We start from the raw sequence: 27,450 nt of genomic DNA, 5'->3' as shown, positions 1-27,450 counted from the left end.
CAGTGGATAAGGCTTTCTCGAGCTATGAGCAAAATGAAATCTAAAAGTTGGAGGAAGTAAAAAAAATTGAAATAGCCTCTTAAAGGTCTCCTTACAGGAATAACTAATGAAGAAACTGGATCCAGTACTTGTTCATAACTCGACTGGTACCGTGTGGAATTCAGATTCACCTGATTTTGATTCCTGGAATACTCCATAGTTTTCAAAATGTGTTTGAGTTTCATATCTAACACTGTGTTATATGAAGACAAAGGCACAATACCGTGACTGAAACACTACATAAATAATCAGCACACTGGAGAAAGAAGAATACTAGTCACACTAGTGTGGCTAGCCACACTAGTCACTAGTCATTGGTTATTTGTATACTGTGTTATATACTCACCTTCCAGGTAAAAGTGTTAAGGAAATAAACACTATCTTTCGAAATCGTTTTATTTATAAAAACAAACGTCTGTGGTCTCGCTATTGTCTCGATGACAGCAGCGAGAGTAAACAAACATCACATTCACAAACAGTAACACACACCAGTAGCTTGGAGAGTTTTTTTTTTTTTTTTTTTTGCACAGTCTTTTTTTTTTAAAGTCTCTGTTTCTCGAAGTCTCTATTTTTCAACAGTCAGATTTTTGGCCTGTTTTTTGACAGCTTTTTTTTACTGTTTTTAACTGTTTTTTTTTTTAAGAAACGAAAACGAAAAAATCTTTGGTATCAGTCACCATTTGAAGCACTCTAAATAATGGGTAATAACAATACTCATGAAAATAATGGGAATTGTCAGGAAATACGTATTCGTAAAACTGATTTCTTTAGCTCGTAGAAATTATGTATACATGGTACAAAAAGAATAAATATGTACAACACGGTTTTGCTGGGAAAAGTGACACCGATTGCGTCACTGGCTTCTGTACGTCAAGTAACGTGCAGCTACCTGGGGATGTACATTTCCGTGCTTTAAAGAATATTCGTGTGTTGTACAGGAACCTTCCGTGCATTGCACGTTTGTTTAAATGGTGTCGAGAGGTGTAATGTTCAATAGTTTAGTTATGTACAATGATCTGTTCGATGTAGTAGCAGCGCAGAAGGAATTATACAATAGGTTGCTGATATACAGTTGTATTGTACAATGATTTACAAGACTGGTCTGTTTTCTGTACGAAATGTTTCAGTTTTTTTTTTCGAACACGTTGTTGATGAAGGCTTCTGAAGAAATTTCAGTGTGTTCACACCCATCATCACTGGTGTTTTAAGCTTTGCAGCGTTTTTACAACCATCAACACTGGTGTTTTAAGTTCTGCAGCGTGTTTACAACCATCAACACTGGTGTTTTAAGTTCTGCAGCGTGTTTACAACCATCAACACTCGTGATTTAAGTTCTGCAGCGTGTTTACAACCATCAACACTGGTGTTTTAAGTTCTGCAGCGTGTTTACAACCATCAACACTGGTGTTTTAAGTTCTGCAGCGTGTTTACAACCATCAACACTGGTGTTTTAAGTTCTGCAGCGTGTTTACAACCATCAACACTGGTGTTTTAAGTTCTGCAGCGTGTTTACAATACTGATGTTTTGTATTCCCTTCAGAATCAAGGACACTATTGTTTTGCAGCGCTTGAATTGAAAATACTGGTGATCTGCCTTAAGTTCACAACCACGAAAATTCATCTTAAATCTGCTGAGGATGAAGGAGGAGCAGGACGAGGTGCTTGGTAATGTAGTCAGGACCTTCTTTCCAGGCTGGCAGTGTGGTGTGTCTGGGGCGTAGGAACACAGTCAACTGGAATAAGAAAAAAAAAGTTTTTTTATAATTCATACTGAGGCATTGAGTCGCGTGCTCATATACAAACCTTCTTATGCACACACACACACACACACACACACACACACACACACACACACACACACACACACACACACACACACACACACACACACACACACACACTACCCTCTATACTCACCAGGCCAAGGGTCTAGTGACAAGTACCTTTGGCAACGGCTAAATAACCCATACATAAAAAAGTGTCTATCGACAGGTGTCTTTGACAACTTGTAACTAACACACAAAAAAAGTGTCTATTGACAAGCGTCTTTTACAAATGGTAACTAACATCATGAGGGAAGTTCAAAAGACGACAATAAGACAGACTAGACTTAGGAGTAATTATTCTGTTCCCATAGTTGCAAATATTTAATGACACATTCAGCCGGATAATTTCACACAGTGATAGTTGCTTCCCTGGCTAGTGTCTGAGATAAAACACTTGAGCGGTGAGGACGGAGTAAGATAACCAAACCTCACAACACCGGAAAAATGAAAACTCGGGGACGGGCGGGGGAACCTCCATGATCACAATATACAAGATACTCGGAAGCATCGACAACGTGGTAACTTGAATTGGCGTTGCCAGGCAGCATGTCCTTAAGCATTTATCTGTTTATCATAAAATGCACTGTCGAGATATTACAGTCTAGGTAAGTTATGTAAATATAAGTTATTATACATTAAGCTAAATAAATCTAAACTAACCTAAGCCTAACTGAGAATAAGAAATCTTATAATTTCCAAAAAAAAAAAAAAAAAAAAAAAAAAAACAGAGCTAACAAAAGCGAATGAAGGGCATTTCGTCTTTTATTGCACGATCTAATTAGAGAACAGGTTGAAGGACGATGGAACACGAATGGAAACTAGACAACAATATTTTGTACATATAAAGTTCTCCGGTGACCGTAGTGGAGGCAGACTACATAATCTGAATTCCATTCCATTGAACCACAGATGAGCACCCGAGTCTTCAACCCAGGTGACTGACTACCCGTGTCTTCAACCCAGGTGACTGACTACCCGTGTCTTCAACCCAGGTGACTGACTACCCGAGTCTTCAACCCAGGTGACTGACTACCCGTGTCTTCAACCCAGGTGACTGACTACCCGAGTCTTCAACCCAGGTGACTGACTACCCGAGTCTTCAACCCAGGTGACTGACTACCCGAGTCTTCAACCCAGGTGACTGACTACCCGTGTCTTCAACCCAGGTGACTGACTACCCGAGTCTTCAACCCAGGTGACTGACTACCCGTGTCTTCAACCCAGGTGACTGACTACCCGTGTCTTCAACCCAGGTGACTGACTACCCGAGTCTTCAACCCAGGTGACTGACTACCCGTGTCTTCAACCCAGGTGACTGACTACCCGAGTCTTCAACCCAGGTGACTGACTACCCGAGTCTTCAACCCAGGTGACTGACTACCCGTGTCTTCAACCCAGGTGACTGACTACCCGTGTCTTCAACCCAGGTGACTGACTACCCGTGTCTTCAACCCAGGTGACTGACTACCCGTGTCTTCAACCCAGGTGACTGACTACCCGTGTCTTCAACCCAGGTGACTGACTACCCGAGTCTTCAACCCAGGTGACTGACTACCCGTGTCTTCAACCCAGGTGACTGACTACCCGTGTCTTCAACCCAGGTGACTGACTACCCGTGTCTTCAACCCAGGTGACTGACTACCCGTGTCTTCAACCCAGGTGACTGACTACCCGTGTCTTCAACCCAGGTGACTGACTACCCGAGTCTTCAACCCAGGTGACTGACTACCAGAGTCTTCAACCCAGGTGACTGACTATATGTGTCTTCAACCCAGGTGACTGACTACCCGTGTCTTCAACCCAGGTGACTGACTACCCGTGTCTTCAACCCAGGTGACTGACTACCCGTGTCTTCAACCCAGGTGACTGACTACCCGAGTCTTCAACCCAGGTGACTGACTACCCGTGTCTTCAACCCAGGTGACTGACTACCCGTGTCTTCAACCCAGGTGACTGACTACCCGTGTCTTCAACCCAGGTGACTGACTACCCGTGTCTTCAACCCAGGTGACTGACTATATGTGTCTTCAACCCAGGTGACTGACTACCCGTGTCTTCAACCCAGGTGACTGACTACCCGTGTCTTCAACCCAGGTGACTGACTACCCGTGTCTTCAACCCAGGTGACTGACTACATGTGTCTTCAACCCAGGTGACTGACTACCCGTGTCTTCAACCCAGGTGACTGACTACCCGTGTCTTCAACCCAGGTGACTGACTACCCGTGTCTTCAACCCAGGTGACTGACTACATCTGTCTTCAACCCAGGTGACTGACTACCCGTGTCTTCAACACAGGTGGCTGACTACCCGTGTCTTCAACACATGTGACTGAGTCCTCACACTTTCTAGTAAGGGATTCACCCTCTATCACGAAGGGTTCACCCTAGGAACGTCCTTACCCTCCTTAGCAAGAAGGTTCACCCTCCCTATTAAGGTTTACCTTCCCAGGGAGGTTCACCCTCCTAGGCAATTTTCACCATCCTTAGATAGGTTCACCCACTTGAACAAGGTCCTCACCCTCTCTGTACTTCGTCTTATCAACACATTTCTCAGCCTCATAAGTATTTGCTCTCCTTCTATACGTCTTCACTATTTCATCTCCCTTCCCAGGCGCTTTGTTCAGTGTTTACCATTCATAATCTTCTTTACGTTGCCTGACGCTTAACGATACGTCTCTCTGGGTGCTTATCTAATAGCCTTCTCCTCGCTAGTCCTGTAAATCTGGATTATCTTGTGTGTATATGTGTGACAAAGGGATTCTGGCCCTATGTTGCCATGTTATACTGGCTCTCATGATGCCACAAGATGCTAGCCTCTCATGGTTCCATGATATGGGAAAAATAACACGCAAATTAAGTATAATGTGATTCTTCACTGATCTAGCATTATACTTCAGTCGATTTTATCGTATTGCTATACGTTATTTAACATCATTTCACTCTACAGTGTAAGATGCTGAAGCCACTGGTACCAAGAGATGCCGGAATCATATTAGTAAGTGAAGTTCTCTCCCAAGGTGCCAGGAGATGCTAGTTCTCACAGTGCCTGGGGATGATGGCACTCGTGATGCTGAGGGATGACGATGCCTCTTTCTCCTTGTCAATAACTATTTGCGTCCCTCTTCCAAATCTCGCGTAATTAATTAATTTTCCCATGGCTCGTGTTATCTAAGAGGATTAATCATTGTGATCACAGCTGTCCATATTATTCACAGCGGCGCGTGCTGCTGGTATCGTCTTCCGTCCTCACCGGTCATTTGTTTTCCCCTTCATAAATTCCCAAAATACCAGGTTTTCTATGAGTTTTGAAAGAAATTATATTCTCAGTTTCGCATTTATCTCCGTTTCCTTTTTTAAATCTCATTTTTTCTTTCCATTCCCGACCACTTATTTTTTCTTTCAATGTTTTTGTTGTAATTTTACTTTCTTACGAGAAAAATTAATTTTGCGATCTCGTCTGAAGGTCTTCTCTCCATTTTCCCACTGTCCGCGACGACGCAGGTGCAGAATGAGAATTAATTGTGATAACGTTTGGCTCTGTGTAGAGCTTTATCGAGTCAGTGGAGTTGACTAAGCTATACACAGAGCGAAACGTTCTTGCAATAGAAGCCTGTTCGGCAGCTGTGTTTTTCTTCCATTGCCACTAAGATGTGAAGAAAGGCTCATTTGAGTTAGGAGAGAGAGAGAGAGAGAGAGAGAGAGAGAGAGAGAGAGAGAGAGAGAGAGAGAACTAGAGGATCAATAGGCAAGGCAGCGAAGTGGAAGGAAAAATGAGAAACAATTGGAGAAAAAACTGCGGAAGAATTTAACGCCAGAAAACAAAGAAACCAGCAAGAGGACAAGATGCAAATACACGAGCAACGGGTAGGTGGTAGGAAGACTATTTGGAAAAGCCACACAAGACAAATAATCAAAATATTGCTGTTTCAGTCTTTATTATCAGCAGTACCTGTCTGCACCAGTGCGCCCGCATACACACCCATACATACACACCAGATGTGTATATAACAACACTGCGACTAGCCAAGGACTCGAACCCATGCTGCGTTGGCCAAAGCAGCATGGGTTCGAGTCCATGGCTAGCCGCAGTGTTGTCTGTGATCAATACCACTCGTTCGTGGGCACAATAACATATATATATATATATATATATATATATATATATATATATATATATATATATATATATATATATATATATGTATATATGTATATATATATATATATATATATATATATATATATATATATATATATATATATATATATATATATATATATATATGTAAAACTGGTCAATTAGCAAGAACTCATTTAAAATTAAGTCCTTTCTAAAATTTTCTCTTATACGTTTAACGCCAGAGGGGCATTCATCTATCATTTTTAATTTCAACTCAAATCCCTCGTCAGTGCTGCTTTCTTCAGCACATCATTATTTCGGCGTTAAGGTTCGTCCCTTGACCTTCTGTCTTCAGGGAGGGGGGCTTGAAAGGGGCCTTGGGGCTGATGAAGGTCTCTTGATCCAAGAAAATGAAGCTACGCATTCCTTGGATAAGACCTGAGCGCTCTATTTCCTAAGCCCTAGGGATTTAGCGCTTGCCTTTAAAATTATGATATTAATATAAACACTACTACTACTACCACTAATAATAATAATAATATTGATGCGAAATTCCCAAAACCCAAATTAAATTCAACCATTACTCTAAAATTTCTAAGTGAAATTCGGGTAGATAGGGCATTGCTAATCGTGCCCGAGTGTTGTGCGATACTACGAAGATCTTTACGCGGTCCAGCATAGATTTAGTGTGGTTCTATGTGTAAGCCTGGCTGGGAGGGAAGATTTTCCCGTCTCGTGATTCAGAGGTTCAAGCCGGCAGTACTCTTTGCTCTGGATATGCTCGTGTGGATCAGTCAGTAGTTTGAGATTCGATCCTCAGTGCACTCCTCTAGAGTACCAGTCTCTTTTTTCTGGGACTTTACGTGTTATAGAAGGTAACTTAATCTGGAGGAAGAGACTGGTGGTTCCCCTTCTCTTGCATACGATTAATACAAGGAAAAAGTAAGAAGCTTATGAGCTTGTGTTGTTTCAGTGTTTGTGGATGCAGTGTGGAAGTTATGAAAGTACTGATTTTTAATGTTGATCCAGCGCTAAATGAAACGAAGTTTGAAGCGTTGGGAAAGTTTTACATGGAAAGGTGTTAAATTGATTAGGCCAGAGAATGGGAAGCAAAGAATGATGAATAATAATACTGAATAAGCAAATGTGGAAAGAGCATAATTTTTTTTTATTCGAAAAATGTAAGGATTAGAATATAAATGTGACGTGTGAACTGGGTAATTGTCAGCGTTCATGTACCTGGAGGCGAGAGGAGAGTAAAAAAGAAAATATTCTGGGAGGTATTAAATTCAATTTTAGTTAATTTTTGGCCAAATGATTGAATAATTCTTTAGCGGGACCTTAATATTACAGTGGGAGACACTGTTGAAGAGGTTATAATATTAAAGTTTGGAATGGCAGAGGAAATTATAAACGGTAGGCCGTTATTTGAATTGTCCTTAGAAAGAAGCTTGCCAATATGCAATACGTTTAAATAAGGCATTGATCAATACTTGGAGTATACCTGGATAGGGCTTCGGGGGTTAACGCCCCCGCTGCCAGGTCTGTGACCAGGCTTCATGATGGATCAGGGCCTGATCAACCAGGCTGTTATTCTAGGCTGCACGTAAACCGACGTACGAACCACAACCCGGGTGATCAGATACTGACTTCAGGTGCTTGTCCAAAGCCTTCTTGAAGACAGCCAGGGGTCTGTTGGTAATTCCCCTTATTCCCCTTATATATGCTGGGAGGCAGTTGAGCAGTCTTGGGCTCTTGGCACTTATTGTGTTGTGCGATACCACGAAGATCTTTACGCGATCCAGCATAGATTTAGTGTGGTTCTATGTGGTTCAATGTGGCGCCCCTGCTTTTCATTGGGGAGATGTTGCATCGCCTGCCGAGTCTTTTGCTTTCATAGGGAGTGATTTTTTTGTGCAAATTTGGTACTAATTCCTCTAGGATTTTTCAAGTGTATGTAATCATGTACAAATGTAAGATATATGTGAGATGTAAGATGAAATACTTAAAATAAGACGTTTGTAATATTATATATAAGGGAATGAAAGCTTGATGAATAAACTTGCTGACCTAATTTATTTTTGGGGGGGAACTACGATTTTTTTCACAATGAATCATTCTGATATATGAAATTTCATTAATGTTAAAAAAAATCAGCATTCCATTTAACTTCATTTCGCTTTATATGGGGAATTTAGCCTTGTGGGTTGTTCACTGAAAAGGTGTGACAGGGGCTCGATTCTCCGTCTACTGAACTTGTCTGGAGAGTTAATCAGTGCACGTGTGCACATGACTCACCTGCACAGCAGAAGCCAAGCACCTTGTTCTATGACTATTGAAGTTTCATTAAACTACGTTTCGAATCGTCCTCCATCATTAAGTTTTGGAAGAACTTTAACGCCGTGTTCAGCTTCTTGTCAGAATTCCAAATTTGTTGCACATAGTTTCAGCCAGAGTACTGTGGTTTAATTTTTTTAATAGGAAAATAACTAATAACTATTTCACCTTCATTATAAATGTTAGAATTAGCTTTCTAATATGTTGTGTTATTTTTTCTCCCCTCGATAGCTGTGCTTCCATATATATTGCACTAGTAAATTATTGATATAAATTTATACCATATACTATACATTCATATACATCCATTATTATTATTATTATTATTATTATTATTATTATTATTATTATTATTATTATTATTATTATTTATTGTTTTGTTTATAAACATCACATGACATTCTGATTCAACCTTTCTCTCATTCTTCGAAATTCTTCCCCAGCCCACACACTCCACTCTTATTTCTCACCCTCATCCTCCTCTACTCATCTCCCCTCTCCCTCTTCACTTCTCTCCTCCCGCCTTTACACTTCCTCTCTTCCCTATATTCTCCTGCAACCTTCCAGCAGAGCTTAACACGATGTTAGAACACCTTCACCAGCCAACCCAATCCTATCCCTCACCACGACCAGTATGTCCCACCATCTCCCGGTATTACCCATCCCTATCCCTCACCACGACCATCTCCCGGGATACCGATCCCTCGCCACGACCAGTATGTCCCACCATCTCCCGGGATACCGATCCCTCACCACGACCAGTATGTCCCACCATCTCCCGGGATACCGATCCCTCACCACGACCAGTATGTCCCACCATCTCCCGGGATACTGATCCCTCACCACGACCAGTATGTCCCACCATCTCCCGGGATACCGATCCCTCACCACGACCAGTATGTCCCACCATCTCCCGGGATACCGATCCCTCACCACGACCAGTATGTCCCACCATCTCCCGGGATACCGATCCCTCACCACGACCAGTATGTCCCACCATCTCCCAGGATACCGATCCCTCACCACGACCAGTATGTCCCACCATCTCCCGGGATACCTATCCCTCACCACGACCAGTATGTCCCACCGTCTCCCGGGATACCTATCCCTCACCACACCTAAATCATCCCATCCCCACATTACCCGGGATAGCCTCCGATATTTCTTCTGTTAAATCTCGAAGCCCAACATACAATACTGTCTCTTGACAGTTTCCTAAAACGTTCCATTAATATTTTTTGAAGCTTTGAAACCAGTCTGATATTCACCACGTTAGTGCTGTTATTTTGTTTATTATTAGTATAGTTATTATTTATTATTATACTTATTGTTATAGTTATTTACCGTTATAGTTATTAATAGTTATACTTATTTATTATTTTTATAGTTATTTTAGTTACATTATTATTATCACGATCAATATTATCATCATCATGGTGAAGGTTAAAAATGTAATAAATTACATGAATCCTTTGCAGAGGAAGTTTCGCTCACACAGTGAGTGAAACGTGAATCAATAATGCTCAGCGCGATTGCGAAACGTCTATAAAGATCACGTTATGGGTTAAACGTCAAGAAAATACCGACAAACTGATGAATAAGACACATGTGTAACACCCTGGTATCTTTACTGCCGAAACGTTTCGCCTAGGTAGCAGGCTTCTTCAGTGGAATACCCAAGTACTGCACATGTCTTATCTTTAAGTTCCTTTCCTCTGGACATGGGGTTGAGTCTATGGTTTACGGGACTAATGTTATCTCTGGAGTGACCGCTGACCGGGTGTTCCTGTCTGTTTTACTGTCAACTTCAGCTGGTATGAAGAGATGTATTGAATGCTCTGTCTCTTCTCTGTCTCTTTCTCATTCACTCTGGCTATTATTCTCTCTCTCACTGGTAAATTAAACATGTGTGCACCACCTGGGATTTTTATTTCGTAGACGTTTGTCTTCATCAGCACCTCATAGGGGAGATAAATGGAAGACTGTCGAAGACTAAGCTATCAGTTCCTCAGCCTCGCAGAACTGTATACAGAAGATACCTTTAATCTGTATCCCATCTACCTCTCATTCGTTTTCTCCCGCTACTGAGTTACACCACGACCACCTCACCACCACCACACCATTTCACCGCCACACTATCACACCACACCACCACACTACCACACCACACCACCTCACCACCACACATCACTACCACCACACTACACCACAACCTCACCATCATCACACTACCACACCACCACCACCACACAACATAAACTCACCACCACAACAACACCACCACACATTACTACCACCACAATACACCACCAATCACTACCACCACACTACACCACCACCACACCACCATCACTACCACCACAACCACCACACTACCACACCACCACCAAACATCACTACCACCACTACACCATGAAACACAGGGTAAACAAACCGATGGAGTATCTCCCAGTGAATATACACCAGAGTTGACTTTATTCCCCCAATTTAGGGATTAAGGCGTAATTGTTGGTTAATTATGATCGGGATTGCTACCTTAATGACACTATTGCATTCGATAATTCTTAAACCTGACTAATGACCGGTTGGAACATCAAGCTATCATACTGTACCCCATGATCAATAAGGGTGTAATACCTGGATGATAATCATGAAAAATGGTTTCCATTAGTGAAAATCGCTAATGCGATTCCATTGGAATCATGACAGCTTGGATTTATTAGAATGGTGATTTTTTTTCAGGCGAATGATAATCCGCGAGTGTGAGTAATAATCGTGGTTGTTTATAGAATGATAATTCGCTAGACTTTCTTAGAATGATAATAGTAGATTCTCCTAAAATGATACTCGCTAGTAGATTCTCCTATAATGATACTCGCTAGTAGATTCTCCTAAAATGATAATCGCTAGTAGATTCTCCTAAAATGATAATCGCTAGTAGATTCTCCTAAAATGATAATCGCTAGTAGATTCTCCTAAAATGATAATCGCTAGTAGATTCTCCTAAAATGATAATCGCTAGTAGATTTTCCTAAAATGATCGCGAGTATATTCTCTTAGTATGATAATAACGAGTGAAAGTTTATAGAATGATAATTCGTTAGTAGATTCTCCTAGAATGATAATCGTTAGATTCTCCTAGAATGATCGCGAGTATATCTTAGTAAGATAATAGCGAGTAGTAGTTTATAGAATGATAATTCGTTAGTAGATTCTCCTAGAATGATCGCGAGAATATTCTCTTAGTATAATAGCAAGTAGTAGTTTATAGAATGATAATTCGTTAGTAGATTCTCCTAGAATGATAATCGCAGCTAGCAGTTGGAGTGGTGACAGCGTGAACACCAACTTTCCCCAAGACTAGTTTAGTTTATCTCTGACATAGTGTTATTCTCCTTACTCTTAGAGCCGGGAGCTAGAACTAAATATTTTTTTGCTAGGTCACCCAACAATGGAAGTGCTTTGACGCCAGTGACGGACTCTTGATCCTAGGAAATGATGTTCCCCTTCCTTCCATTGGATTGATGATGATTGCCTCCCGTTGCCCAAGCGCTTTATGAACCTTACCGGTTTAAGGCTCTTATAATAATAATAACAATAATAAAAGCAATAATAATTATATTAACTAATAGCAATAATAATAATTTTCTGATATAATTTGTATTGGTAAATCGTTATATGCGATAGAATGGGACTGAATACTTATTATATATTGAGATTAAGACACATGTGCAACATCTGGGTATCTTTATTGTAGACGTTTCGCCATCCAGTGGCTTTATCAATACAAATTCTAGGACATAACTTGAAGACAGTAGAACTATGTACAGAAGGTGAGGTAATCAGTCCCTCAACCTAGGAGTAGGTGCGAAGAGCACCATAGTCGTGGAGATTCTGAAGCAGAAGAAAGGATCCTGGCGCTTATATAGTAACGTCAGGTGTAGCAGACGAGGGCATATTCACTGGTAGGCGGGATTCCCCAGTGGAAGTAGGTCCTTCCCAAAGAGATGGGTTAGTTGTAGTAGTAGTTGTCGTAGCCGTGAAGGTTATGTACATGTCCTCAGAATTAAGATTCCATGATGTTGCAGTATCTGACAAGTTGTGTACGATATATTATATATTATTAAATAGCAATAATAATTTGTAATATTAATAGTAATTTTATTTTATGGATGAAATATCTGGAAATTTATTTTACGTTTGTCAAAGAGTTGTCAATTAAACTTTTTCGGGGGGGGGGGGGGGTAGGTTAAATGCATTTTTTTGGGGGGGCCCACATCCATACACATGACGGTAGTGGTGAGAATACTCCGTCTGACTGATTGATGTGGTTCTCCGGTATCGTCCCGGTCCCGGTCTTGTCTAGTTGGTGACCCCGGCATCTCCGTCTGACGGTGTTTACACGTGGTCAGGTCTTCAGTACATCAGGCGGATGAGCAAATTTCCATAGAAATTGTAACGAAACCGAATTCGAGCGGAACTGACATGTTATCAGAGGCTGTTGGCTCTTGTTTGTCGAGATGTAAACGAGTGCCTCTTCTCGTGCGATAGTGTCGCAACAAATTTTATGAGGGCATCAATATCATGACTGGCATCAATATTATGAATGGCATCTGTATTATGTCTGGCTTCAATATCATGAATGGCTTCAATTTCACGAGTGTCATCAGTATCATAACAGGCTTCAATATCAAGAGTGGCATCAATATCATGATTGGCTTCAATTCATGAGTGGTATCAGTACTATGACTGGCTAAAATTTCATAAGTGCTATCAGTATTATAAATGGTTTCGGTTGCATAACTGGCATCACTTCTATGACCTGAATCAATCATCTGTCTCGAGTTAATGAAAATCTATTGGATTTTTAGTATGCATTATTATCCTCAGCTTGTATATAGACATCCTCAAGCTATCTGTATCGATTACTTTTTGAGAGAGAATGAGTGTATACTCGAAGATCAATATGTCAAGAGGAGTTTACCATACTATATTAATACGACAGAGTCACGTCAAGGTCGTATGTACACGAAGAGGAATTATATATATATATATATATATATATATATATATATATATATATATATATATATATATATATATATATATATATATATATACATGAGAGAGAGAGAGACTTTACTTTAATCCCTACTCAAGGGATTAAAATACATTCTAAATTGGGGGTTTAGGGCGAAATCCAGCCTTAATGACCGTCGTGTGGTCTACAGGATTTAAACATAATACATACACCACTAGTCTCCTCGGTATTGTTCGCTCTAGTGATCTGTTGCAATGTCAACATTAATTTCCCTGCAGAGATCACTCTGTTGCAGCTCGTTAAAAATTAAATGAAACTAAATTTCTACGAAGAATATTAGTTAGATTTACAAAACTGGCAAAAAATGTCGTGTTATGGCTCTTTTTGCTTCTGAAAGTTGAATCATGTAGAAACAAGCATTGAAATAATTAAATGACCCCTGGAGCAAAATATGCGTAACAACGCAGTGGAGTGGGTTTAGGTCAATGGTACGGAGTGCGACCTGAGGTCTGGGTTTTGATTTGTGGTCATGTTTGCCCCTGGGGTATGAATTTTCACCTTTGGGATGCGTTTTGACTCGTGGTGTAGAATTTAACCCTTGGTGCTGGTTTTAAACCCATTGCACGAATTCTGACCCGTATCACAGGTACAGTCCACACTTTGGCCTAGGGTCAGGATTATGTCCAGCAATCCAACTTTTGACTCGTAACGGCTTGTATTAATGGAGTACACAATACCTATTTTTAAGTAATGAGATTTTCACATTTTCTTTAAATTCATGGCGCAATCGCAATCAACACATTTGCAATGTCCGAAGATTTCATGGCTGGATTGTGTGAAAGTTTTAGGATTAAGACAGTGTCTTAAGCCGCGAAATATTTAAGTTTCTTTGCACATTAATGAAAGTTGCCAACTTCGTGATGTTCAGCACAATGTGGCAGGTCCCCTTTAACCAAAAGTCAATACTCTGGATCAACACTGGAATATCTGCAATTGGGAATACTATTAAACCCTTAATGGACGCTCTCAGTGCACTGACCAAATGGTAGTTGCAATAACATTCTTTTTTTTATGTAGCATGATTTAATCCAACTACCATGAATATATATGTGTGTGGAAAATGTTCGTGTATAAATTAAACGAGTAGTAACGTTCAAACAGCTGAGTCTGCAAGCACAATGGGTAGGAAAGTGATTTTTTTTTTCATAATGCCGGATATCCATTTAAAATTATTACTAGGCAAAGTCGATTATCAAATCTAATTAAAAAACAGTGTTAATATTGCGTAAATATATCAATTACTAGGCATGAAGACATATTTTTATATAATATATTGAGGGAAAGATTTCGTCTGATTTCCAGAAATTTTAATTAAAAAAAAATTACATTTTCTTACCAGTGTCTCTTTGGTTCAGGACTCATAACAGCTCTGTTGTGATGGCGCTAGGCTGGTGGTGGTGGGGTTTGAGTCACTTGTGCTCGAGTCAGTAGTTGTGTGTGGCTCCGCTGACGGATACTGGTCTGCTGTCGGGCATGGGCTCGCAGGCGGATAGGACTCAGCAGCTGAATATGCGTCAGGTGGTGGACGGGAATCAGAGGCCGTGAACGAAGGTGCTGACCCGTCGCAACAAGAAGTGCTTCGTCTCCACTGATCACAGCGACGCCGAGCGCTGCCGTCGCTGCTTTTCTTCAAGATGGATTTCAGTGGTTCTTTTGGGGCCCTTGACGTCTTGCCACTTGGGCTTCCTCTAGCAGGGCTCTGCTGCAGTGGAGACTCCGTTTCTGGTGGACAATTTGGATCATCTGTGTAACCACTTACTTGTATTTGTGGTACGGGACTGTCCGTGTACCTGACAGCAGGAGACATAGGGGCCTCAACATATACTAGTGAGGGACCCTGGGTGGTGAGGACATTCTCTACACATCCATCGCTCGATGTCTGTGGCCTGGCATGATCAGCAAGTCCGCCGGTTGACAGGGCAGGAACGGTCTCTTCCATATACCCTCCAGCGGAGGTCTCCGTCAGGGATGTCTCTGCGAAGTTTCCAAGAAGTGATTGCATGGCGGAGCGCTGCGTGCAAGGTGCTTGAAGGTTGCAAGAGCAACACGGAACGCCCTCAGGAAATGCTGCCGAAGACACCATAGAACTTCCGGCTACTGGTGGGCAGCAATCCAACCTGCCAAATAATAAAAACATTTATGCAATGTAACCTACTGAAAACTCTGGAGTGATATAAATCCAGTCTTTATAATCAAATAAAGAGCCAAAGAGCGACTTTGATACGTTCATGAGATAAAAATGGGATATTATTGAAAACATTTTACTGCACATTCCTGGAAGCACGTGTCCATGAGTACCTGAGAACTGGACTCTCTGGATACACATACCTGGGGACAGACCCAGCTCTCTTATGAGCTTCGTAGGACTTCTTCATGTGGATCAATTGCTCCTGAAGGCAGCGGTACTCCTTAAGGAACTTCTCGAGTTGTGCTGCGTGGTACTCGAAGTGGCAAGGGTCGGCAGAATGGTGCTGGCTACACCCGTTGTTCCCTGCTGCTCCCTCATTCCTGCGCCACAGAAAAACATATCTTAGAGTCTAATTTACCCTAAGGTAAATTATGTCTGTTTAACTTTCCATGTCTGAAATCCATTATCAAATTCCCCTTGCTTTTATCCCTTTAGCCTTTTTTTTAAATATCCATCCACGGACTGGTACTTTTACAGAACAAATATAATGATGTCCTGGGAAAAAAATAGCCATAAAACACGTCACTAAATATGAAAAAAATACCTCACTGATAAAAATGACGAACAGGGAATCCTCGGATATGTGTGTGGGTGTACACATGAAAGCGGTCTGGTTTTCGTGTTCATTAATTTTTCGCTGTTTTATTTTTCACCTGATGTCATATTTGAACATGTTCACAAACAGAAACGGTAAACCAGCTGAGAGAGGTTTTCAGCAAGCTTACCGGTTCACTTGACCGCCCGGGCCGGCAAATGTACCGGCGAATATAGAAGATGACCGCCATTTCCATCCAGTGACCAAAGGCTCCACGAAGCGGGTCAGACCCCTTTTTCTCACTTCTCAGGGCGTACAAAATATTCCCCACCGATAATTTTTACACTGTTAGTGCTCGGTTACTGTTGGTGATTTTTAAATTATTAGCCTGACGCTATCGGTAACACAAATATTCAGCCATAACGACGTTTTCCCTTGGAGACCAGCCAGCAGGCGAGCAGACTTGGCTACCAAATGGAGGCTAATAGAGCGCGGGGAGCTCGGGAGAAGTCTTTGAGGCAGCGTGAAGCCAGCACGATTTTTAGCGTTGGGTAAATTGGCTGGGGACCAAGTCGTGCTCGCTCGCCTCACCCGTCAACACAACATGACCCGCAAGTCCCCCAGTGTACCGTATTTTTCCTTTACTCTGACAAGAAATTAGAATAAACGTAAATATTAGGTTCATGTTAACAGGAATAATAAAATAATTGCAATAATAATAATAACTAATAATAATAAAACTGCAAAACTGGCGATATATCCAAACACAGGTCGCATCTATCGACCATAACATTAACAGAAGAATGGGACACGAAACTACCTTGGCTTTGCTGGTAACTCAAAATCCTGAAATGAAAAAAAAAAAAATCAGCAAACATCCAGGAGGAAGCCAAACAGTAACATAAGATTTCAGATATGTACAAGACACAGAGAGATACCAGTGACAACAGCGATACAACAATACCCGACTCGGATCACCGACACCAGCCAGGAGGGAAACAACTACTGCCTAGGTCTCGACATGGAGCAAATCGGCTACTCCACCTTTACCCTTCCTGGTAAAAGCCTCTTGATCGAAGAACTTGAAACTACCCTCCCAGTTCCTCGTATTAAGCTTCATTGCTTCCTATTTCCCCAAGCGCTGTTGAAAATAATGTCAATAACACTCCTTGTGTATTTGAAGACCACCGTTTTCTTATTGAAAAACTTATGTGCCTCAGAATATACATGTCATTATATACACCTCACAGTACATGCCTCACAGCATACACCTCACTATATACACCTCACGGTATACACCTCACTATACACCTCATTATATACACCTCACTATATACACCTCACGGTGTACACCTCACGGTACACACCTCACAGTACACACCTCACTATATACACCTCACAGCATGTACCCCCACAGCATACACCCCACAGTGTCTGGTAATTATTTCCTGACGAATAAACCAACAAGAGCAACATTTGCAATATCTCTAAAGGTTTCACCTTTAATATGCCCATCCCGGACTCCAGACGAAGAAATAAACACATTTGTATTTGAAATGCTTAACCAAACCAATCAAATTAATTGCGGACGCATCTATATTTAATTATACATTATCTTTATATCATTCATGATTGTTAGCGTGGTAAAAGCGTGTTATATGGAAGATGTATTTGCAAAAAATTGACTGGTAGTGTTTTAAAATCGAGATCTTGTGGTGTTATATGTGTGTGTGTAATTTATATTCATTTGAGAGAATTAGAGAAGCAGACAACAGACTCTATAGTCTACCTGTTGAGACAGACTAATTACAATGAAAAAAAACATATATACTGGAGAGTTACACTGCGTGACCAGACTGGTGAAAACCTCTTGCGATCAACGGAATGCAATCGAATCATCGGTAATTACCTAACAAGAGGAAACACACTGCGTTGAAAGCTTAAAGTGCTGGGAATCGATGCAGTCTCTCGCCTGGACTTATTAGAGAACACGGCATCCCGGAAATGTAATTCTTGATGGGATGAAAGCACGTAGGAATAAATACCTGGTGAAGAGTTTGAGATTTCCAACAAGGGGTTAAAAATTTCCAACAAATGATTAAAGATTTTCCAACAAGGGATAAGAGGTTTCCAGCAAGGGATTGGAGGTTTCCAACAAGGAATTGAAAGTTTCCAGCAAGGGATTGGAGGTTTCCAACAAGGGATTGAAGGTTTTCAACAAGGGATCAGAGGTTTCCAACAAGGAATTAGAGGTTTCCAGCAAGGGATTAGAGGTTACCAACTAGGGGTTAGAGGTTTCTAACAAGGAGTTAGGAATTCACAACGAGAGAGGGGATCGAAGATTACCAGAAAAAGTTAAATTTTCGCAGAAAAGGCTCCCAGCAAGTGCAGATTAGCACTTGTGGTTAACACTGCTCATTTTTGACCAGAATGCTGGAATTTAAAACACACACACACACACACACACACACACACACACACACACACACACACACACACACACACACACACACACACACACAAACACACACACAAAATGATAAAGCTCTTGGAACAGGGAGAGAGTGGCTCTAGTAGCAACAAGCAAAGAGACGGAACCAGAAGCTGTGATTCGACTCCTGCACACACACACATACACACTATCGACAAGTGCCTTTAAGAGGTGTGTGAGTTTCCCTGTCTCATAATATCATGTTTATTTTTTCCCTGTAATCTGCCTTGTCCATAATTACTGTCACATTTGCTTTGTCTGTTGTCGTAAGGTGAAGTCCAGGATCTTTCCTTAATTCATGGAATAAGATAACAAATCTTTGAAGACAATTGTGTTGCAGAGGTCTGAGCGAAGTTCAGACCTCTGCAACATAATATTTAACCTCCCAGTGTGCAATAAAAATTCCCTTATATATTGAATATAGTAATATAATTTCGAAAATAATAAATATACGGAAAAGTATCGGTATCGGCCGAAAACTGGATGTCAATATTAATATTTCATAAACACGCGGGATAACAGGTATATCTTGCTACTTCTACTTAAACTTTGGTCACACTACACATGCATGTACAAACATACACACACACACATCCCACTGGGTTTTCTTGTATTTTCTTACTAGTTCTTGTTTTGGTTTATTTCCTTTTATCTCCATGGGGAAGTGGAACAGAATTCTTCCTCTGTAAGCCATGCGTGTCACAAAAAGCGATTAAAATGCAGGGAGCAAGGGGATAGTAACCTCTTCTTCTGTATACATTACTAAATTTAAAAAAAACAGAAAGTTTCGTTTTTTAAGTCTGTCCAGATATGCCTGTCCAGTTATGCCTGTTCAGTTATGCCTGTCCAGTTATGCCTGTCCAGTTACGTCTCTCCTGCTATGCCTGTCGTGTTGAACGTGAGCCCCTGAACTCCAGTAGACAGTTGCGTGTGCTAGGTGGTCAGGGCCCTCGGGTAATCCACGTATCTACAAACCTGGAAAAAGTTTGTCTTCTCGGATGTGTATAGACAAATATTTGTGTTTATCTGTATGAATGTATGTGTATGTACGTATGTACATAAAATGTGTGTGTGTGTGTGTGTGTGTGTGTGTGTGTGTGTGTGTGTGTGTGTGTGTGTGTGTGTACTTATATATACGTATATGAATAATGATAATTCCTTCTGTTTAATAATTCTGAATACATTGTTTCCCTTTCGTGGTTTCAGTAGCTGTATGGCCAGAAGTAGTGGTTTAATATTATGTCATTATATTACTGTACCCGAGTATCTAGCCAGGGAAACAAGTACGTTATACAAGCTATTACCTAAACGACGTTTCGCTTTGTTTAAAATGCTTTGCTTTAGATCGAAACGTTGCCACTATTTATGCTTGTTTTACATACTAGAATTTTTAAAGACTTCATTGTTTTAAAATATGACGAATATAAGACAATCTCGTGACATGAGACAATTTTATTTCTCTATGAAGTTAGAAATAAATTAGAAATAAATTATCTGTAATATCAGCGTTAGATTTAGAATCATGATTATTGTCGTTTAAATTAAATCTATATATTTTCAAATTCACAATCAAATCAGGATTACACATACTATCAAAGCTGTGCAATTCCACTTATGTAACGTTATGTGCTCTCTCTCTCTCATTTTCTCTCGAACACACACACACACAGGGGTCAGTCCTAGGACCAGTGCTGTTTCTGGTATTTGTGAACGACATGACGGAAGGAATAGACTCCGAGGTGTCCCTGTTTGCAGATGACGTGAAGTTGATGAGAAGAATTCATTCGATCGAAGACCAGGCAGAACTTCAAAGGGATCCGGACAGGCTGCAGACCTGGTCCAGCAATGAGGTGTTTCCTACCCGTATGTAGCTGTGACTTCTTATTGGACTTGAAGGCCATGTGTTCTTCCCTATGAGCTGAGTTTTTCTCTCATCTGCTTACCTGTGTTTGGAGATTACCTGTCACCTGCTTACCTGTGTTTGGAGATTACCTGTCACCTGCTTACCTGTGTTTGGAGATTACCTGTCACCTGCTTACCTGTGTTTGGAGATTACCTGTCACCTGCTTACCTGTGTTTGGAGATTACCTGCCACCTGCTTACTTGCATGTGGATGTGGTGAACTGCAGGTATTGGAAGTCGCGAGTTCTTACCTGTTTGCACCTGTTACCTGTTGCTTGTCTTGTCGATAGTGACTCATCTCCTCTATGTGGAGGTTACCTGTCACCTGCTGACTTATGATTCAACATCAAATGTCATCTGATCACGTGGGTGTGATTGTCATACTGCAGTTACCTGGGGTATTAAGTGTTGGTAATTAAATTACTGAACGGGTGGGGGTTGAATCCAAGGCAAGAGAGTTCTATAATTCACAAGCTAGCACGTTAATCACTCGTGTTAACTGTCAAGGAGATGTGATCTTACCTGTGTGAGGCGCTGAGCTGACACAGCGCCTGTGGGTGGTGAGCGTCCAGCATGGGCGGGGTGGCCAAGCACTGGTGCGCACTCACAGGCAAGTGGGCATTGGCGTAGGCATTGGAAGCAGCTTGACTGAGGGCAAGGTTGAGAGCGCTGGACGACCTGCTGTCAAGGAAACGAGAGGAGTTGTTAGACCTTCAGTGTGGCAACACTCCCACCTGGCAACACCACCAGTTACCAGTGAATCACAAACTGTGAGATGAGTAAGTCGCTCCAAGAGTCTGTCTACAATGACTCATAATGACTTTATTCCTGGCCGCTTAGCTACTGTTCATCACTAGTAAAATACACCAAGAAGCATGCAAAATAAGACATACTCATACTGTTTCCAGGAAGAATAATTCATAACTATTACTATTATTATTTAAATTATTATTATTATTATTATTATTATTATTATTATTATTATTATTATTATTATTATTATTATCATTATTATTATTATTATTCGTAGTAGTAGTAGTAGTAGTAGCAGTAGTAGTAGTAACAGTAGTAGTATTAGGAGTAACAGTAATAGTAGTAGCAGTAGCAGCAGTAGTAGTAGTAATATCAGTAGCAGCAGTAGTAGTAGCAGCAGTAGACTATTAGTGGCAAGCAATATTGCTAGTACCAGCATCAATTACTTTGAGAGATGGTGTGCTGGTGTGCAGCAATAATGAATTACTCTGGGGGGATGTTACTCTAGAGTGTAATTTGAATTACTTTGCTGAAATGTCTATGTGATGAGTAACTGTGAAAGTAATGTTAAATATACTTCATATTAAATTCTGTAATACATTTGTTAGTATAATTTTGCTTCATTTATATTTGCAAATAATAATTATTTAACATTAACAAGGCTGCATAATCCTACGGGTTTAGCGCTTCCCCTTGATTATAATAATAATAATATTAATAATAACATTAACACGAGTATTTGTTTGTGTTAATTTATGTTTTGCAGTTTGATTTAAAATATTTTTATTTAATAAATCTAATATATCTAATGATATTTGTAGGTGATAATGTATTAATGTATAATGAACAGTGCTTATTGGATCACTGTATAATGGTTCACTGCATAATGGATCGCTGTATAATGCAACACATTAGTGTATCTCTGTACAGTGTCACTGTGCAATAACGCATCATTGCATAATGCACATAGAAGGTCGATGCAATAATTTGCCCACTTCACGCTAAACAAACCTTGGCAGATGTCCGAGTTCTCACAAGAACACAGAGAAGTACTCACAGCACAGGTGAACTCCTGGGAATACCTAGCAGCGCTCTCAAGAGCAGGGAAAGGCACTCACACACACACACACACACACACACACACACACACACACACACACACACACACACACACACACACACACACACACACACACACACGCACACACACACACACACACGCACACACACACACACACACACACACACACACACACACACACACACACACACACACACACACACACACACACACACACACACACACACACACACACACACACACACACACACACACACACACACACACACACACACACACACACACACACACACACACACACACACACACACACACACACACACACACACACACACACGTATGTTTGCGCATATGCATGTATGTACTTAGGAACATATGTGTAAATTGATAAATTAGACACATGTGCAACACTTGGGTATCTTTACTGAGGAAACGTTTCGCCACACAGTGGCTTCACCAGTCCTATACAAAGAAGAATGGTGAAGATCAGAAGGAATTTGAGGTAATTTCCACTGCGTGGCGAAACGTTTCCTCAATAAAGATACCCAAGTGTTGCACATGTGTATAATTTATCAACTACCTAGAGTCTACCTGGAGGGTATTCAGGGGAACAACGCCCCCGCGACCCGGTCCACGACCAGGCCTCCCGGTGGATCAGGGTCTGATCAACCAGGCTGTTACTGCTGGCCGCACGTGGTTCAACGTACGAACCACAGCCCGGCTGATCAGGCACCGACTGAACCGACCGACTAAACCATTTTTGTGTGTAAATTGCACGCCATAACTCAAGCAAGTCAGGCGGAGCGTCTTCCTTCACTGGACAGCTTAAGACAGGAGACACTCGGGTAATTAGAACCTTTTAGGAATATCTAGAAATACAGGTGAATGAATGCAACTGTAAATACCTTTGATATATAACCAAGACTTTAGATATAGATTTAGAATAGAGAGCAGGGTAGATAAGTATATCTACCCTGCTCTCTATTCTGGGATATTCAGGATATTCTGGGATGTTCTGGGATATTCTGGGATAAGGAATATTCTGGGATATTCTGGGATAAGGATGAATAATATTCAGGATATTGTGTGATGAAGAATATTCAGGATATTGTGTGATATCAAGAATATCGAGGATTATTCATGATTTGTAGTAACAGGAAATATTTCTGATTTGTGTTGACAGTATTCAGAAGATTTTGTGATATGGAATTTCCAGGAGAATTTCTACGAGGAATATTCTACATATTTTCTGTGTATTTCGAGAACACTCTCAGATTTACAACAGTATAAGGTGACAGCAAAGGCACATATGGGTTCATATGTTATTACAAAGTTCTCCACAGAACCTATGTGCTGGTGGATAAGCCACCCAGTGCACGTGATTTCATAACTGCACCAGACTAGTGATGTTGATCTGATGCTACTTAAGGCTGACTACCACTTGTCAATATTATTGTGTAATTTGCTTTCTGTAAGACTTGATGGGTTCCCATATCCCTTACTTGGGGGTGACGCGGCAGGGTGTGTATGTCTGGCTCCTAGCCCTCTCTCTGTCTCTGTCTCTCTTTCTCTCTCTCTCTATCTCTATCTATCTGTCTATCTATCTATCTATCTATCTATCTATCTATCTATCTATCTGTCTATCTATCTATCTATCTATCTATCTATCTATCTATCTATCTATCTATTTATCTATCTATCTATCTATCTGTCTATCTATCTATCTATCTATCTCTGGCAAGAAAAACCCGTGAGAGAGTTTTCATGAAAACTTTCTTGAAATATCTTATTACTTAAGAATTTTAAAATCAAAGTTGTATTTAAAAATTTTGATACAGTGAAAAATCTTTTGATTAAAAATTCCCACCAAAAATACTGACGGCTGTGTCTACAAGATATCTTGTAAAAAATGTGATAAACTTCATTACGGTTAAACTGGGAAAAGCTTTGAACTAAGATTAAAAGAACATAAATATTATATTAGAACTGGACAGTAGTGTAATGCTCTGTTTAACTTGGAGAAAATATAAGCTTTGTTTGAGAGGCCCTTGACCATCTCACCCGCATCATCATAAAGTGATGAGATATAATCTCGCCCTTATATGTCTTCTGCTGTTCTTTTATTTTTACGGTTCTTTGATGTGAGAAATCACGAAAGTGATTGGAAGTTCACTACTTTTTCATAGCGGCTGTTCTGCATATTTGTAATATCATCTGTTTACTGCGATCTTATTCCATATCTATCTATCTATCTATCTATCTATATAATAGAGATATATATATTTATATATTTATATATATATATATATATATACATATATATATATATATATATATATATACATCTTTCTTTCTTTCAACACACCGGCCGTATCCCACCGAGGCGGGGTGGCCCAAAAGGAAAAACGAAAGTTTCTCCTTTTACATTTAGTAATATATACAGGAGAAGGGGTTACTAGCCCCTTGCTCCCGGCATTTTAGTCGCCTCTTACAACACGCATGACTTATGGAGGAAGAATTCTGTTTCACTTCCCCATGGAGGTAAGAGGAAATAAACAAGAACAAGAACTAGAAAGAAAATAGAAGAAAACCCAAAGGGGTGTGTATATATATGCTTGTACATGTATGTGTAGTGTGACCTAAGTGTAAGTAGAAGTAGCAAGACGTACCTGAAATCTTGCATGTGTATGAGACAGAAAAAAAAGACACCAGTAATCCTACCATCGTGTAAAACAATTACAGGCTTCAGTTTTACACTCACTTGGCAGGACGGTAGTACCTCCCTGGGCGGTTGTTGTCTACCAACCTACTACCTATATACATATATACATATATACATATATACATATATACATATATATATATTATAATAGGTTTTGTTATTATGTTGATTTATGCAATTATGCCCACTGTCAATTATTCAATGATGTTTATGGTTTCTGTAAAATGTTTATGTCATGTGTAGACTACACTAATAACTGAATTAAAATATATTAAAAAATTTGAACCAAGTATTTACAAATAAAATCAGTATATTATTATTAGTTTTATTATTATTATAATTATTTTTATTATTATAGTTATTATTATTATAATTATTATCATTAGTGTTGTGGTTATGTTGATGAAGATGCTATTATTGCTGTTGTTCTTATTGTTATATTTTATTGTAACTGATGTTGCTTTTGTTGTTGTTTGTTTTTATTTGTCTTTGGTTTGTTTTTGGTGTCGTCGTCAAAAAGAAATATTTTTTTGTAAATTTGCAAAAAAAAAAAAAAAAGTAATTAACATAACAGATAAAATTTCAGATATAAAAGTTTAATGACAACATATTGAAAACAGAGAAAAAAAAAACGTGTGAGATGTAACTCAATGAAAAATAAATTGATTTCAAACGAGGTAGATCACATTAGAGTAACGAAAAAAGGGCAGTATAGAACCTATTTTTGGATGTTGATAAAAATAAAAGCAACTCAAAGAGGCATCACTATTTTAGAGTTTTGAAAGAATGTTGTTTGGCTTATTCTCAAGTTTTTAATCACACTAGCTAATATTGTCTAAGCATTTACAACAAGAACTTTTTTTTTTTCAGATGAAATAATTACACTAAAGCTTACAATTGGTGGTAAAGTCATGTAGACAGGATAATATGCTAAAAGTCCCTTGGCATCTCACTCCGGCGGTGGCCGCCATCTTTAAAGATCTTACGAAAGGTACCCTTGCTCACCAGCAGCAAGTATATACCAGTGTTAGTAATAATGATATAATTACCGACAAAATGTTTGGTAAATGAACACTGAGAGCGAAACATTGCCACAATAAAATGTCTCATTAGTTGCATCTTCTGTCAATTTACCTATAACCTTGTTATAGGTATATGTTAATTGTTAGTTGAATGTTGTGGGTGGCATCATGGCGCACTGGTGGCAGTACACCTAAATCATGACTAGGTAATGAAATGTGCTATGGCAAGATAACAGCTCTAATCCTTTTAAGGTCTCATAAAAGAAAGTTGCAGAAATTTTAGTCATTGAATGAACTGGAAGACTGCATTTACTTCTGAAAAAAGAAACTTTCGTAAAAGTTCTTTAAGAAGGATGGGTAACTGCCCGAAATTTAAAGTGGTTTTCAGTGTCAATGAATATATTCAGGGCTAGCCTTTCGTTTTTTTTTTCGACGGATCATTAAAAAATAAAGAATTATCACTTACCTCTACTTGTGTCTAACTATCCACTTTGTGTCTAACCGCGCGCAGTGTCTAATTACTGTGAACTGCATATCTGGCTATACACTGTCAGTGTATCTGCCTGCACGCTGTTTACCTGGAGTCGCTTCCAGAGGTCACCATTCCCATGGTCCGGTCTCAGACCAGGCTTCCTGGTTGCTGGCCTGATCGATCAAACTATTACCGCCCACCACCCGTAGTCCAACGTATGCACCACAACCCGGCTCATCAGGAACTCTCTTATGAGGAATCTGTTTAGTTGCCTCCTTAAGACGACCAGGGGTTTGTTTGTAATCCTTCTTATGTATGAAGGTGGGTGGGAGATGATGAGTCGTGGACCCTTAACACTTACTGAGTTCTCTCTGCGTACTCATCGCTTACCGTCTACCAAGGTTATTGAGTTCGTAAATAATAAGTTAAGTAAGGAGGTTTAGGACCAATCCCTCTAGTGTCTTCTGTGTGTAGATTATGATGTATGTTTCTCGCCTACGTTCTAAGGAGGACAGTTCTAGGGACTTCAAGCACTCCCAGTAATTTAAGCGTTCGACTGAGTTTATACGAGATGTGAAGACTTTCTGTATATTTTCCAGCTGAGCAATTTCGCCTTCCATGAGAGGGGTAAGAGGGGTCGTTCGTACAGAGCAATATTCCAGCCTAGAGAGAACGAGTAACGTAAAGAGTATCATCATTGGCTTGGCTTCTCTTCTTTTGAAGGTTCAAGTTATCCAACCTATCATTTTTGTTCCAGTTGCAATATAACATTGTTGTTCTACCTGAACATGAGATCTGACCTTTTAACTCTTAGGTTTCGCATGTGAAGTATGACGCACATTCTTTTGAGCGGTTTGAGT

The 27,450-nt window shown here is 40.1% G+C and overlaps 1 protein-coding gene across 5 annotated transcripts in view; it reads right to left on the bottom strand.

The window, feature by feature from the left end:
* Window positions 1-423: 423 nt before the first annotated feature.
* LOC128688258 (uncharacterized) overlaps window positions 424-27,450 on the bottom strand; it is a 159,217-nt gene continuing 132,190 nt past the window's right edge. For 3 of the 5 annotated variants that reach the window (XM_053775973.2, XM_053775975.2, XM_053775977.2), the window contains 4 exons: window positions 21,063-21,221; window positions 15,753-15,932; window positions 14,761-15,541; window positions 425-1,772 (listed from right to left, as the gene is read on the bottom strand). In XM_053775973.2, the coding sequence (XP_053631948.1) occupies window positions 14,776-15,541; window positions 15,753-15,932; window positions 21,063-21,221 (1,105 nt within the window). In that variant the 3' untranslated portion in view covers window positions 425-1,772; window positions 14,761-14,775. Of the gene's footprint in view, window positions 1,773-14,760; window positions 15,542-15,752; window positions 15,933-21,062; window positions 21,222-27,450 lie in introns of all 5 variants that reach the window. The other 2 variants (XM_053775974.2, XM_053775976.2) reach the window with 2 other exon arrangements.

This window comes from Cherax quadricarinatus, chromosome 19 (genome assembly GCF_038502225.1).
Source record: "Cherax quadricarinatus isolate ZL_2023a chromosome 19, ASM3850222v1, whole genome shotgun sequence".
NCBI classification, from domain to species: domain Eukaryota; kingdom Metazoa; phylum Arthropoda; class Malacostraca; order Decapoda; family Parastacidae; genus Cherax; species Cherax quadricarinatus.
Note: the sequence above shows the minus strand (reverse complement) of the source record. Positions and strands in the feature narration are given on the sequence as shown.